The sequence below is a fragment of the Salvelinus fontinalis genome, unplaced genomic scaffold, assembly GCF_029448725.1.
Source record: "Salvelinus fontinalis isolate EN_2023a unplaced genomic scaffold, ASM2944872v1 scaffold_1113, whole genome shotgun sequence".
NCBI lineage: Eukaryota > Metazoa > Chordata > Actinopteri > Salmoniformes > Salmonidae > Salvelinus > Salvelinus fontinalis.
This window is the reverse complement of record NW_026601322.1, coordinates 1-15,421: the sequence shown is the minus strand read 5'-3', so window position 1 is coordinate 15,421 and position 15,421 is coordinate 1. Positions and strand designations below refer to the sequence as shown.

Below are 15,421 nucleotides of genomic sequence, written 5' to 3'. Positions count from 1 at the left end.
TGACATTTCAAAACCAATTGGGTTTATTGACATGTTTTTGACAGACAACGGGAGAATCTCAATTGCACTTATCAAGAGCAACTTACAGGAGCAATTATGGTTAAATGCCTTGCTCAAGGGCACTTTGACAGATTTTTTCACCTAGTCTGTTTGTGGGATTTGAACCAGCGACCTTTCGGTTACTGGCCCAACGCTCTTAACCACTAGGCTACCTGCCGCCCCTCTGACCTTCGCATCCAATGGGTTTTGAGGAGAGAGAACGCAAGGAATCAAGGAAATGAAATTGAGATTATCGCATACATTTGTAAATTGAGATGTAAATAATAGCAAAGCAACCCCAGGGGTTTGTGGGTATTGTAGTCCAATCACCACTGTCAGTGATAACAGATGGAGAGACTCACTCCTCCAAGCTGTCTCCGTAGAGGTTCTTCTTCCCTGCTAAAAGAAAGGAGAGGATGAAGGGAATGTATTATTTCTGTAACGTTACACCCTAATGAACATGACCCTATTGGCTTGATTATCAGCTGTTGTCAGACAAGTGGGTCTGAACTTCTCTTTCTCAGTTATGTGCAGCCAGTCAGACTTCCCTTCCTCAGTAACGTGCAGCCAATCAGACTTCCCTTCCTCAGTAACGCGCAGCCAATTCATACAAGATGAAAAGCCGGAATGAGTATGACATACTGGCCTTTCAAATATGATAATTATAAACTGGGTGGTTCAAGCCCTGAATTCTGATTGGCTGACAGCCGTGATATATCAGACCGCATACCACTTATTTATTTAATTACGTTGGTAACCAGTCTATAATAGCAATAAGGCACCTCGGGGGTTTGTGGTATGTGGCCAATATACCACGGCTAAGGGCTGTATCCAGGCACTCCGCGATGCATCGTGCGTAAGAACAGCCCTTAGCCGTGGTATATTGACCATATACCACACCCCCTCTGGCCTTATTGGTTAATTATAATACACATACTAGGAAACATTCTATTCTCGCACATAAGACAAGGATCAGAACAAATGGCACACAGAAAACTCTGGTCGAAAGTAGTGCACTATATAGGGGTGCCATTTGGGACACAGTAACTGACTCACCGTCCTTCTTGGGGGCGGTCCTCCCTGGCCGGTCAGACTCTGGTTTAAGCAGCGTCTCAGCCTTCTGGGTAAGTGTCACCTCATAGGTTTCTCGGTTCTTGTTCCTTAGGTCCTCATACATGATGGGCTTACTCCTGGGCTCCTCGTCATCCAGGAACGACTGGGCTGGAGGGGTTAGAGGGTAAAGGTTAGAAGTCCTCATACATGATTGGCTTCCTCCTGGGCTCCATGTCATATTGGAACAACTGGGCTTCAGGGGTCAGAGGTGACGGGTCAAGAAAAAGAACACAAGCACTTTTTATTTGACAAATTCAGGTAGGCCCATCCCAGTTTGCACAATTGCATTTTATGGATGGCAATCTGAATGCACAGAGATACCGTGATGAGATCCTGAGGCCCGTGACGAGATCCTGAGGCCCGTTGTCTTGCTATTCATCCGCCACCATAACCTCATGTTTCAGCATGATAATTCACGGCCCCATGTCAAAGATCTGTAAACATTTCTTGGAAGCTGAACCTGTCCCAGTTCCATGACCTGCGTACCACAGACATTGAGCATGTTTAGAATGCTCTGGAAAGACAGTGTACGACAGTGTGTTGCAGTTCCCGGCAATTTCCAGCAACTTTGCACAGCCATTGAAGAGCCAAATGGTGGTCACACCAGATAGTGAGTGGTTTTCTGATCCAAGCCCCTACTTAAAGGTATCTGTATTCCCAGTCCTGTGAAACCCATAGAGTAGGGCCTAATTCATTTATATCAATTGACTGATTTCCTTATATGAACTGTAACTCAGAAATTGTTGCATGTTGTGTTTTTTTTTATTCAGCGTAGATGGATATCTACTTGGAAATAACTTGTTTTAACATGAACATTGTCATTGAGGACTTCCACCATTCTAAAGTAGTCAACTGAGTGGGACTTCCTATGGGTTAGTTAAAGGAAAGATGACACCATTCCATCCAGGTCATCAGGAGGGATCAGCCAATGAATGATCTACTCGTGAAAAAACATTCCATAACTCCAGGGGGCAGTAAATCACCAACCTTGGGCTTTATACCTGTTCAGACAACACCCTCCAGGGGGCAGTAAATCACCAATCTTGACATTATACCTGTTCAGACAACACCCTCCAGGGGGCAGTAAATCACCAACCTTTGGCTTTATACCTGTTCAGACAACACCCTCCAGGGGGCAGTAAATCACCTACCTTGGCTCTATACCTGTTCAGACAACACCCTCCAGGGGGCAGTAAATCACCAACCTTTGGCTTTATACCTGTTCCGACAACACCCTCCAGGGGGCAGTAAATCACCAACCTTTGGCTTTATACCTGTTCAGACAACACCCTCCAGGGGGCAGTAAATCACCTACCTTGGCTCTATACCTGTTCAGACAACACCCTCCACGGGGCAGTAAATCACCTACGTTGACATTATACCTGTTCCGACAACACCCTCCAGGGGGCAGTAAATCACCTACCTTGACTTTATACCTGTTCCGACAACACCCTCCAGGGGGCAGTATGCGCCCTTTCAGTTGCTTTACCAACTCTGTTTAAATAGTAGAAGATGGACTACTTCAACCTAGAGATGGCCTTAATGGTGCTGTTCATGCCCTCACAATGGGACAGATACAAATGATGCCATCTAACTAAGTCTATGGTGCAGATCTAGGATCTAGGATCAGCTTCCCCTCCCCCCAATGGTAACTTTAACCACTAGAGGGGGGGAAATGCAACTGACCTAAGATCAGTGTCTAAGGGCAACTTCACCCTGCACCCTTCCCCTCGGTTCCTAGTAAAAACGACCCTGGGCTGCAGGGGACAGACATCCAAGAAATACAGGTTAGAGGTCAGAGTTCAGAGGTTGGGCTGCAGGAGGAGAGGTGGAGAGGGGGGGGTCAGACTGAGGTTAAATCAGGCAGTTAACTAGGAGGATCCCGTTGGAGGGTTGTCATGGTTAACGCCGTAGTTAGGTTACTACTTGCTGCCACGGTTACCTGGCATGTTGTAGTCGACGTCTGCAGCGGTGCGGCTGGTCTGTGCTGCGGTGGGGGCGTCACTGTATCCATAGTCTCTGGCGTGGGGTGGGACCTGACACACGGAATCAAAACGGCAACACTTACACAGAACACATGGCGTTGGAAATGAATGGAGATCGGGTGGAAAACGGACTGATATGCAAACTGAGCCAGCGACTGCCTCGGATGCAGCTGTGGCAGACTGTAGTGTTGTTGTAGAAGCTTATCCTACATCCAGGACAACACTCCTCGGTATCAGACGGATGCAGCTACTACAACACTAGACTGGCCTGAGGCTGCAGGGGGAACTCACTGCTCTGGACTGTGCTGACCACACTGTCTCCCAGCTACTACAACACTAGACTGGACTGAGGCTGCAGGGGGAAACTCACTGCTCTGGACTGTGCTGACCACTGTCTCCCAGCTACTACAACACTAGACTGAGTCTGCAGGGGGAAACTCACTGCTCTGGACTGTGCTGACCACTGTCTCCCAGCTACTACAACACTAGACTGGGCTGCAGGGGGAAACTCACTGCTCTGGACTGTGCTGACCACACTGTCTCCCAGCTACTACAACACTAGACTGAGTCTGCAGGGGGAAACTCACTGCTCTGGACTGTGCTGACCACACTGTCTCCCAGCTACTACAACACTAGACTGGCCTGAGGCTGCAGGAGGGAAACTCACTGCTCTGGACTGTGCTGTCTGTCTCCCAGCTACTACAACACTAGACTGGCCTGAGGCTGCAGGGGAAACTCACTGCTCTGGACTGTGCTGACCACACTGTCTCCCAGCTACTACAACACTAGACTGGGCTGCAGGGGGAAACTCACTGCTCTGGACTGTGACATTGTCTCCCAGCTACTACAACACTAGACTGAGTCTGCAGGGGGGAACTCACTGCTCTGGACTGTGCTGACCACACTGTCTCCCAGCTACTACAATACTAGACTGAGTCTGCAGGGGGGAACTCACTGCTCTGGACTGTGCTGACCAAACTGTCTCCCAGCTACTACAATACTAGACTGAGTCTGCAGGGGGAAACTCACTGCTCTGGACTGTGCTGACCACACTGTCTCCCAGCTACTACAACACTAGACTGAGTCTGCAGGGGGGAACTCACTGCTCTGGACTGTGCTGACCACACTGTCTCCCAGCTACTACAACACTAGACTGGCCTGAGGCTGCAGGAGGGAAACTCACTGCTCTGGACTGTGCTGTCTGTCTCCCAGCTACTACAACACTAGACTGGCCTGAGGCTGCAGGGGAAACTCACTGCTCTGGACTGTGCTGACCACACTGTCTCCCAGCTACTACAACACTAGACTGGGCTGCAGGGGGAAACTCACTGCTCTGGACTGTGACATTGTCTCCCAGCTACTACAATACTAGACTGAGGCTGCAGGGGGGAACTCACTGCTCTGGACTGTGACATTGTCTCCCAGCTACTACAATACTAGACTGGGCTGCAGGGGGAAACTCACTGCTCTGGACTGTGCTGACCACACTGTCTCCCAGCTACTACAACACTAGACTGAGTCTGCAGGGGGAAACTCAAAGCTCTGGACTGTGCTGACCACTCTGTCTCTCATTCCATGTCCCAGAATGCTGCCGTTGGAGAGGACATCCTCACGTTGACTGTTAAGGCGAAGCTGCAAGTTCTACCAACAACATATAGTCTAGCACTCTGGTACCCTGCTAACCATGACCCATTTTGTATTCTACATGAGGGAAAATTGCCCATGTTATGAATGGTTGCTGTTCATACAAGGATTTTGTACATTGCTAGACGTGACCTCCTTGTTGACCTGATAGCCTGTGAGGTCGGACCGGTAGTCTCACCAACAGCACACATTAAACATGTATTTATTTATTTAACTTTTATTTAACTAAGCAAGTCAGTAAAGAACAAACTCTTATTTACAACGACGGCCTAGGAACAGTGGATTAACTGCCTTGTTCGGAGGAACGGTGGATTAACTGCCTTGTTCGGAGGAGCGGTGGATTAACTGCCTTGTTCGGGGGAGCGGCGGATTAACTGCCTTGTTCGGGGGAACGGCGGGTTAACTGCCTTGTTCGGGGGAACGGCGGGTTAACTGCCTTGTTCGGGGGAACGGCGGGTTAACTGCCTTGTTCGGGGGAACGGCGGGTTAACTGCCTGGTTCGGGGGAACGGCGGGTTAACTGCCTGGTTCGGGGGAACGGCGGGTTAACTGCCTGGTTCGGGGGAACGGCGGGTTAACTGCCTGGTTCGGGGGAACGGCGGGTCAACTGCCTGGTTCGGGGGAACGGCGGGTCAACTGCCTGGTTCGGGGGAACGGCGGGTCAACTGCCTGGTTCGGGGGAACGGCGGGTCAACTGCCTGGTTCGGGGGAACGGCGGGTCAACTGCCTGGTTCGGGGGAACGGCGGGTCAACTGCCTGGTTCGGGGGAACGGCGGGTCAACTGCCTGGTTCGGGGGAACGGCGGGTCAACTGCCTGGTTCGGGGGAACGGCGGGTCAACTGCCTGGTTCGGGGGAACGGCGGGTCAACTGCCTGGTTCGGGGGAACGGCGGGTCAACTGCCTGGTTCGGGGGAACGGCGGGTCAACTGCCTGGTTCGGGGGAACGGCGGGTCAACTGCCTGGTTCGGGGGAACGGCGGGTCAACTGCCTGGTTCGGGGGAACGGCGGGTCAACTGCCTGGTTCGGGGGAACGGCGGGTCAACTGCCTGGTTCGGGGGAACGGCGGGTCAACTGCCTGGTTCGGGGGAACGGCGGGTCAACTGCCTGGTTCGGGGGAACGGCGGGTCAACTGCCTGGTTCAGGGGAACGGCGGGTCAACTGCCTGGTTCAGGGGAACGGCGGGTCAACTGCCTGGTTCAGGGGAACGGCGGGTCAACTGCCTGGTTCAGGGGAACGGCGGGTCAACTGCCTGGTTCAGGGGAACGGCGGGTCAACTGCCTGGTTCAGGGGAACGGCGGGTCAACTGCCTGGTTCAGGGGAACGGCGGGTCAACTGCCTGGTTCAGGGGAACGGCGGGTCAACTGCCTGGTTCAGGGGAACGGCGGGTCAACTGCCTGGTTCAGGGGAACGGCGGGTCAACTGCCTGGTTCAGGGGAACGGCGGGTCAACTGCCTGGTTCAGGGGAACGGCGGGTCAACTGCCTGGTTCAGGGGAACGGCGGGTCAACTGCCTGGTTCAGGGGAACGGCGGGTCAACTGCCTGGTTCAGGGGAACGGCGGGTCAACTGCCTGGTTCAGGGGAACGGCGGGTCAACTGCCTGGTTCAGGGGAACGGCGGGTCAACTGCCTGGTTCAGGGGAACGGCGGGTCAACTGCCTGGTTCAGGGGAACGGCGGGTCAACTGCCTGGTTCAGGGGAACGGCGGGTCAACTGCCTGGTTCAGGGGAACGGCGGGTCAACTGCCTGGTTCAGGGGAACGGCGGGTCAACTGCCTGGTTCAGGGGAACGGCGGGTCAACTGCCTGGTTCAGGGGAACGGCGGGTCAACTGCCTGGTTCAGGGGAACGGCGGGTCAACTGCCTGGTTCAGGGGAACGGCGGGTCAACTGCCTGGTTCAGGGGAACGGCGGGTCAACTGCCTGGTTCAGGGGAACGGCGGGTCAACTGCCTGGTTCAGGGGAACGGCGGGTCAACTGCCTGGTTCAGGGGAACGGCGGGTCAACTGCCTGGTTCAGGGGAACGGCGGGTCAACTGCCTGGTTCAGGGGAACGGCGGGTCAACTGCCTGGTTCAGGGGAACGGCGGGTCAACTGCCTGGTTCAGGGGAACGGCGGGTCAACTGCCTGGTTCAGGGGAACGGCGGGTCAACTGCCTGGTTCAGGGGAACGGCGGGTCAACTGCCTGGTTCAGGGGAACGGCGGGTCAACTGCCTGGTTCAGGGGAACGGCGGGTCAACTGCCTGGTTCAGGGGAACGGCGGGTCAACTGCCTGGTTCAGGGGAACGGCGGGTCAACTGCCTGGTTCAGGGGAACGGCGGGTCAACTGCCTGGTTCAGGGGAACGGCGGGTCAACTGCCTGGTTCAGGGGAACGGCGGGTCAACTGCCTGGTTCAGGGGAACGGCGGGTCAACTGCCTGGTTCAGGGGAACGGCGGGTCAACTGCCTGGTTCAGGGGAACGGCGGGTCAACTGCCTGGTTCAGGGGAACGGCGGGTCAACTGCCTGGTTCAGGGGAACGGCGGGTCAACTGCCTGGTTCAGGGGAACGGCGGGTCAACTGCCTGGTTCAGGGGAACGGCGGGTCAACTGCCTGGTTCAGGGGAACGGCGGGTCAACTGCCTGGTTCAGGGGAACGGCGGGTCAACTGCCTGGTTCAGGGGAACGGCGGGTCAACTGCCTGGTTCAGGGGAACGGCGGGTCAACTGCCTGGTTCAGGGGAACGGCGGGTCAACTGCCTGGTTCAGGGGAACGGCGGGTCAACTGCCTGGTTCAGGGGAACGGCGGGTCAACTGCCTGGTTCAGGGGAACGGCGGGTCAACTGCCTGGTTCAGGGGAACGGCGGGTCAACTGCCTGGTTCAGGGGAACGGCGGGTCAACTGCCTGGTTCAGGGGAACGGCGGGTCAACTGCCTGGTTCAGGGGAACGGCGGGTCAACTGCCTGGTTCAGGGGAACGGCGGGTCAACTGCCTGGTTCAGGGGAACGGCGGGTCAACTGCCTGGTTCAGGGGAACGGCGGGTCAACTGCCTGGTTCAGGGGAACGGCGGGTCAACTGCCTTGTTCAGGGGAACGGCGGGTCAACTGCCTTGTTCAGGGGAACGGCGGGTCAACTGCCTTGTTCAGGGGAACGGCGGGTCAACTGCCTTGTTCAGGGGAACGGCGGGTCAACTGCCTTGTTCAGGGGAACGGCGGGTCAACTGCCTTGTTCAGGGGAACGGCGGGTCAACTGCCTTGTTCAGGGGAACGGCGGGTCAACTGCCTTGTTCAGGGGAACGGCGGGTCAACTGCCTTGTTCAGGGGAACGGCGGGTCAACTGCCTTGTTCAGGGGAACGGCGGGTCAACTGCCTTGTTCAGGGGAACGGCGGGTCAACTGCCTTGTTCAGGGGAACGGCGGGTCAACTGCCTTGTTCAGGGGAACGGCGGGTCAACTGCCTTGTTCAGGGGAACGGCGGGTCAACTGCCTTGTTCAGGGGAACGGCGGGTCAACTGCCTTGTTCAGGGGAACGGCGGGTCAACTGCCTTGTTCAGGGGAACGGCGGGTCAACTGCCTTGTTCAGGGGAACGGCGGGTCAACTGCCTTGTTCAGGGGAACGGCGGGTCAACTGCCTTGTTCAGGGGAACGGCGGGTCAACTGCCTTGTTCAGGGGAACGGCGGGTCAACTGCCTTGTTCAGGGGAACGGCGGGTCAACTGCCTTGTTCAGGGGAACGGCGGGTCAACTGCCTTGTTCAGGGGAACGGCGGGTCAACTGCCTTGTTCAGGGGAACGGCGGGTCAACTGCCTTGTTCAGGGGAACGGCGGGTCAACTGCCTTGTTCAGGGGAACGGCGGGTCAACTGCCTTGTTCAGGGGAACGGCGGGTCAACTGCCTTGTTCAGGGGAACGGCGGGTCAACTGCCTTGTTCAGGGGAACGGCGGGTCAACTGCCTTGTTCAGGGGAACGGCGGGTCAACTGCCTTGTTCAGGGGAACGGCGGGTCAACTGCCTTGTTCAGGGGAACGGCGGGTCAACTGCCTTGTTCAGGGGAACGGCGGGTCAACTGCCTTGTTCAGGGGAACGGCGGGTCAACTGCCTTGTTCAGGGGAACGGCGGGTCAACTGCCTTGTTCAGGGGAACGGCGGGTCAACTGCCTTGTTCAGGGGAACGGCGGGTCAACTGCCTTGTTCAGGGGAACGGCGGGTCAACTGCCTTGTTCAGGGGAACGGCGGGTCAACTGCCTTGTTCAGGGGAACGGCGGGTCAACTGCCTTGTTCAGGGGAACGGCGGGTCAACTGCCTTGTTCAGGGGAACGGCGGGTCAACTGCCTTGTTCAGGGGAACGGCGGGTCAACTGCCTTGTTCAGGGGAACGGCGGGTCAACTGCCTTGTTCAGGGGAACGGCGGGTCAACTGCCTTGTTCAGGGGAACGGCGGGTCAACTGCCTTGTTCAGGGGAACGGCGGGTCAACTGCCTTGTTCAGGGGAACGGCGGGTCAACTGCCTTGTTCAGGGGAACGGCGGGTCAACTGCCTTGTTCAGGGGAACGGCGGGTCAACTGCCTTGTTCAGGGGAACGGCGGGTCAACTGCCTTGTTCAGGGGAACGGCGGGTCAACTGCCTTGTTCAGGGGAACGGCGGGTCAACTGCCTTGTTCAGGGGAACGGCGGGTCAACTGCCTTGTTCAGGGGAACGGCGGGTCAACTGCCTTGTTCAGGGGAACGGCGGGTCAACTGCCTTGTTCAGGGGAACGGCGGGTCAACTGCCTTGTTCAGGGGAACGGCGGGTCAACTGCCTTGTTCAGGGGAACGGCGGGTCAACTGCCTTGTTCAGGGGAACGGCGGGTCAACTGCCTTGTTCAGGGGAACGGCGGGTCAACTGCCTTGTTCAGGGGAACGGCGGGTCAACTGCCTTGTTCAGGGGAACGGCGGGTCAACTGCCTTGTTCAGGGGAACGGCGGGTCAACTGCCTTGTTCAGGGGAACGGCGGGTCAACTGCCTTGTTCAGGGGAACGGCGGGTCAACTGCCTTGTTCAGGGGAACGGCGGGTCAACTGCCTTGTTCAGGGGAACGGCGGGTCAACTGCCTTGTTCAGGGGAACGGCGGGTCAACTGCCTTGTTCAGGGGAACGGCGGGTCAACTGCCTTGTTCAGGGGAACGGCGGGTCAACTGCCTTGTTCAGGGGAACGGCGGGTCAACTGCCTTGTTCAGGGGAACGGCGGGTCAACTGCCTTGTTCAGGGGAACGGCGGGTCAACTGCCTTGTTCAGGGGAACGGCGGGTCAACTGCCTTGTTCAGGGGAACGGCGGGTCAACTGCCTTGTTCAGGGGAACGGCGGGTCAACTGCCTTGTTCAGGGGAACGGCGGGTCAACTGCCTTGTTCAGGGGAACGGCGGGTCAACTGCCTTGTTCAGGGGAACGGCGGGTCAACTGCCTTGTTCAGGGGAACGGCGGGTCAACTGCCTTGTTCAGGGGAACGGCGGGTCAACTGCCTTGTTCAGGGGAACGGCGGGTCAACTGCCTTGTTCAGGGGAACGGCGGGTCAACTGCCTTGTTCAGGGGAACGGCGGGTCAACTGCCTTGTTCAGGGGAACGGCGGGTCAACTGCCTTGTTCAGGGGAACGGCGGGTCAACTGCCTTGTTCAGGGGAACGGCGGGTCAACTGCCTTGTTCAGGGGAACGGCGGGTCAACTGCCTTGTTCAGGGGAACGGCGGGTCAACTGCCTTGTTCAGGGGAACGGCGGGTCAACTGCCTTGTTCAGGGGAACGGCGGGTCAACTGCCTTGTTCAGGGGAACGGCGGGTCAACTGCCTTGTTCAGGGGAACGGCGGGTCAACTGCCTTGTTCAGGGGAACGGCGGGTCAACTGCCTTGTTCAGGGGAACGGCGGGTCAACTGCCTTGTTCAGGGGAACGGCGGGTCAACTGCCTTGTTCAGGGGAACGGCGGGTCAACTGCCTTGTTCAGGGGAACGGCGGGTCAACTGCCTTGTTCAGGGGAACGGCGGGTCAACTGCCTTGTTCAGGGGAACGGCGGGTCAACTGCCTTGTTCAGGGGAACGGCGGGTCAACTGCCTTGTTCAGGGGAACGGCGGGTCAACTGCCTTGTTCAGGGGAACGGCGGGTCAACTGCCTTGTTCAGGGGAACGGCGGGTCAACTGCCTTGTTCAGGGGAACGGCGGGTCAACTGCCTTGTTCAGGGGAACGGCGGGTCAACTGCCTTGTTTAGGGGCAGAACAACAGATTTGTACCTTGTCAGCTCGGGGGATTCGATCTAGCAACCTTTCGGTTACTGACCCAACACTAACCACTAGGCTAGCTGCCTCCCCACATTCATTAAAAGTCTTGTGTAATAGGAAGCTGGTTTGATGATGACGTCTTTTTCTGTGTGTCAAATACACCATATATTGTTGTTGTGTGGAGAGGCAAGAGGGGCCAGGGAGAACGGGGGGGGGCCAGGGAGAACGGGGGGGGGCCAGGGAGAACGGGGGGGGGCCAGGGAGAACGGGGGGGGGGCCAGGGAGAACGGGGGGGGGGCCAGGGAGAACGGGTGGGCCAAGGCGAGGTGACGATAACTATGGCAGAGCAGTTGGCTAGGTACTGCTCTGTTTCAGCTGTCGTGGGCAGCCTAGCTGTTTGGAGGAGGTGGTGCTTCCTGTACTGTTGGTTGCCATGCATACAGGGACCTTTGAAATGTTTGGATTCATTTTCTATGTACATTTGATGGGTAAATTCAAATAAATTATTTAAACATGTGTGTACCTGGCTCTGGGGGTCAGAGGCCTGGAACATGGGGTCAAAGGTCACCTGGTCGGGGTCACTCATCTCTGACTGGGGGCCCTGAGACGACCTAAGAGAGAAGAAGAGAGTGTGTGAGAGAGAGAGAATGAGTGAGCGAATGTATGTATGTGTATGTGTGTTACTGACTGTGCGTTGGGTCTGGTCTTCTGTCTCAGTGCTTCTCCCAGAGGGGACTGCTCCAGCCTCTTGAACTTCTCCTGACAATGCTTCATGTACGATATCTTCCCTGCCAGGTAGCCACACAGCCCCGCAACTGGACACACACACACCTGTATTACATTCTCATAAATAACAATGCGCACACACTTTATACACAAACACACGTCTGTACACAAACACACGTCTGTACACAAACACACGTCTGTACACAAACACACTTTATACAAAAGCACACGTCTGTGCACAAACACGCGTCTGTGCACAAACACGCGTCTGTGCACAAACACGCGTCTGTGCACAAACACGCGTCTGTACACAAACACGCGTCTGTACACAAACACGCGTCTGTACACAAACACGCGTCTGTACACAAACACGCGTCTGTACACAACACGCGTCTGTACACAAACACGCGTCTGTACACAAACACGCGTCTGTACACAAACACGCGTCTGTACACAAACACGCGTCTGTACACAAACACACACTTTCTACACAAACACACTTCTGTACACAAACAAACACTTCCTACACAAACATCTGTATTCGGTGAACTCACAGGCCACTTTAGGGAGAGATCCAAACCTGGATGACAACGTCAGAACTCCTAAAACACAGGAAGGAACACAGGAGAGTCAGTCTTGATGTCACCAGGGTTAAGACAGGAAGGAACACAAGGAGAGTCAGTCTTGATGTCACCAGGGTTAAGACAGGAAGGAACACAAGGAGAGTCAGTCTTGATGTCACCAGGGTTAAGACAGGAAGGAACACAGGAGAGTCAGTCTTGAAGTCACCAGGGTTAAGACAGGAAGGAACACAGGAGAGTCAGTCTTGATGTCACCAGGGTTAAGACAGGAAGGAACACAGGAGAGTCAGTCTTGATGTCACCAGGGTTAAGACAGGAAGGAACACAGGAGAGTCAGTCTTGATGTCACCAGGGTTAAGACAGGAAGGAAGACAAGAGAGTCAGTCTTGATGTCACCAGGGTTAAGACAGGAAGGAAGACAAGAGAGTCAGTCTTGATGTCACCAGGGTTAAGACAGGAAGGAAGACAAGAGAGTCAGTCTTGATGTCACCAGGGTTAAGACAGGAAGGAAGACAGGAGAGTCAGTCTTGATGTCACCAGGGTTAAGACAGGAAGGAACACAGGAGAGTCAGTCTTGATGTCACCAGGGTTAAGACAGGAAGGAACACAGGAGAGTCAGTCTTGATGTCACCAGGGTTAAGACAGGAAGGAACACAAGGAGAGTCAGTCTTGATGTCACCAGGGTTAAGACAGGAAGGAAGACAAGAGAGTCAGTCTTGATGTCACCAGGGTTAAGACAGGAAGGAAGACAAGAGAGTCAGTCTTGATGTCACCAGGGTTAAGACAGGAAGGAACACAAGGAGAGTCAGTCTTGATGTCACCAGGGTTAAGACAGGAAGGAACACAGGAGAGTCAGTCTTGAAGTCACCAGGGTTAAGACAGGAAGGAACACAGGAGAGTCAGTCTTGATGTCACCAGGGTTAAGACAGGAAGGAACACAGGAGAGTCAGTCTTGAAGTCACCAGGGTCAAGACAGGAAGGAACACAGGAGAGTCAGTCTTGATGTCACCAGGGTTAAGACAGGAAGGAACACAGGAGAGTCAGTGGAGTGGAAGCTACTAAGTGGAAGCTACTATTCTATATCAGAGTATTGAGATGCTCCCTTGGATACGCTCCTAGATCATACATGTACACTAAGATATAGTGATGATGGAAATGGGAGGTGGGCCTACCTCTATGGATGAGGCCTTGAGTGACAAGCATGCTGACCACTGAGAAGGGCACGGCTATAGGAAGGGAGGGGAGAAACAAGGTTAGAATCACATGTGCACCAATACCTGTACATAGAATGAATGATATATTGAGCATGAACCTGACTCCTGTAAAATATAGACTCCTGTAAAATACAGACTCCTGTAAAATCTATTGCTATTTTGTTAGTCTGTGTTACCCATGGTAACTTACATCTGTACCAGAAGCTCTCCTGGTTACATTCTCTGAAGACTCTCCTCTCATCTTCTGTGGGGATGTAATCCATTCCTACAGGACTCTATATATACACACACACACAGGTTAGCTGTCCCAAAAACTAACCTCCATTGATTTTATCAATACATATCCATTGAAGTAACCGGTTTGTTATTTTTATGTCAAGAATGAGTGCATAGAAAACGTTAGCTAGCTAGCCTCCAGCTTGCTAGTAGCAGTAAGCATGCTAACTGACCTAGTGACAGACGAGGCTAGCTAGGGTACAGTATCTTAGTTACTGTAGCAGTTTACTATTATGGGTTTACCTGTGCTTTGCCCTGTCGTTCTTCATTGAATCCCGTAGACATTGGTGTCATATTGTAAAACTATGTCGGTCAACTTTGTCTTTCAGAGCATGTATAGCAACAACTTGCACAGACACACTCCCCGTATAGATTTCGTAAATGGCGGGTACAAATTCATAGCATGTATAGCAAAAACGTAGACAGACACACTCCCCGTATAGATTTAGTAAATATTTGGTTACAATGTCATTGCATGGAGCGAAGCTGACCCGGAAGTAGTAGTAGCTATGGAACGGGAAGTTTGACGATAACTTTTGTTTTAAATGTTTTTCTTAGCAGTAAAATCGCATTCATAGAGCAACAACATTACATGAGGAAATGTATTCTAGCTATTTTTTTTCTAAATCCATTTATCGAATTAACCCCAAGGGGTGTGGTATATGGCCAATATACCACGTCTAGTGGCTGTTCTTATGCACGACACACTTTGCGAGGTCACTTTCCCTCGCATGTTTTTGACGTCAAACGTATCATTTAGATTGCTGCTATGATACAAATCACATGACGAGGACGTTTGCTGTCAATGTGCATTATATCTCACAAGCGGGCAAGGGTAGGGAACAAATATGAAACGCTAATGCGTATTCTGATTGATTGATAGAAAATGTAGCTACCCACACACAAACACACACCTCAGCGCCTGCTCCTAATCTGCAGGGAGGGTTTTTTCAGTGAGAATGTGAAGTGAGGTATTTTGCCAACATGTATTTAGGCATATTAAAACACGTCAGTTTAACCCCGATCACGAGTATGTCACAAGCCGGCTCATAGCCCGTGACAAAAATGAGGGGACACGAACAACAGGTATAGGCCAATTTAAAAAGGTTCGTTATTCTACAACAAACTATTAAACTTAAACTAAGAAAAAGTAATGAGGTGTGGAAGTATCATAATGTAAGGTGTATGTAAAGTGCATGGATGCGTGAATATGTGTGTGTGACCATGACTGAGGGAAAACTATGCAAAACTACAAAGGAACAAACAAATCATGAGCATACCTGGAGGAGCAGAGAGAGAGAGGTGATTAGTGACAGTTTAAATACTTAGAGCCCAGGTGACTCCAATCACTAACGACCCCTCTGCCTGCAGGAGGAACCGCCCCTGCACTGCAGAGGAGGAGCCGTGACAAATATCATCTTGTCAATTTACAGATACAATTACAAATACGAGTATGACCATGTCACTGTATATAGATCTTTCGATTCTTATTTTATATTGTGTTATTGACTGTACGTTTATTCCATGTGTAACTCCATGTTGTTGTTTTTGTCACACTGCTTTGCTTTATCTTGGCCAGGTCACAGTTGTAAATGAGAATTTGTTCCCAACTGGCCTACCTGGTTAAATAAATAAAAAAATCCCTT

General features: G+C 53.5%; 1 protein-coding gene across 3 annotated transcripts; it reads right to left on the bottom strand.

Annotated features, from left to right (window-relative positions):
* On the bottom strand, window positions 1–14,291 carry LOC129848695 (OCIA domain-containing protein 1-like). Of its 3 annotated transcripts, none has more exons than XM_055915787.1 (9): window positions 14,019–14,291; window positions 13,690–13,774; window positions 13,458–13,511; window positions 12,259–12,306; window positions 11,667–11,793; window positions 11,502–11,586; window positions 3,095–3,188; window positions 1,096–1,260; window positions 1–438 (listed from the first exon to the last, which is right to left on the bottom strand). In XM_055915787.1, the coding sequence occupies exons 1-9, from the start codon at window positions 14,067–14,069 to the stop codon at window positions 398–400; spliced, it is 750 nt and encodes a 249-aa protein (XP_055771762.1). In that variant the 5' UTR covers window positions 14,070–14,291; the 3' UTR covers window positions 1–397. The 3 variants fall into 3 exon arrangements, with proteins under 3 accessions (XP_055771762.1, XP_055771761.1, XP_055771760.1); XM_055915786.1 differs by having other exon boundaries at window positions 1–435; window positions 11,502–11,589; window positions 14,019–14,290; XM_055915785.1 differs by having other exon boundaries at window positions 11,502–11,589; window positions 14,019–14,289.
* Window positions 14,292–15,421: the final 1,130 nt, after the last annotated feature.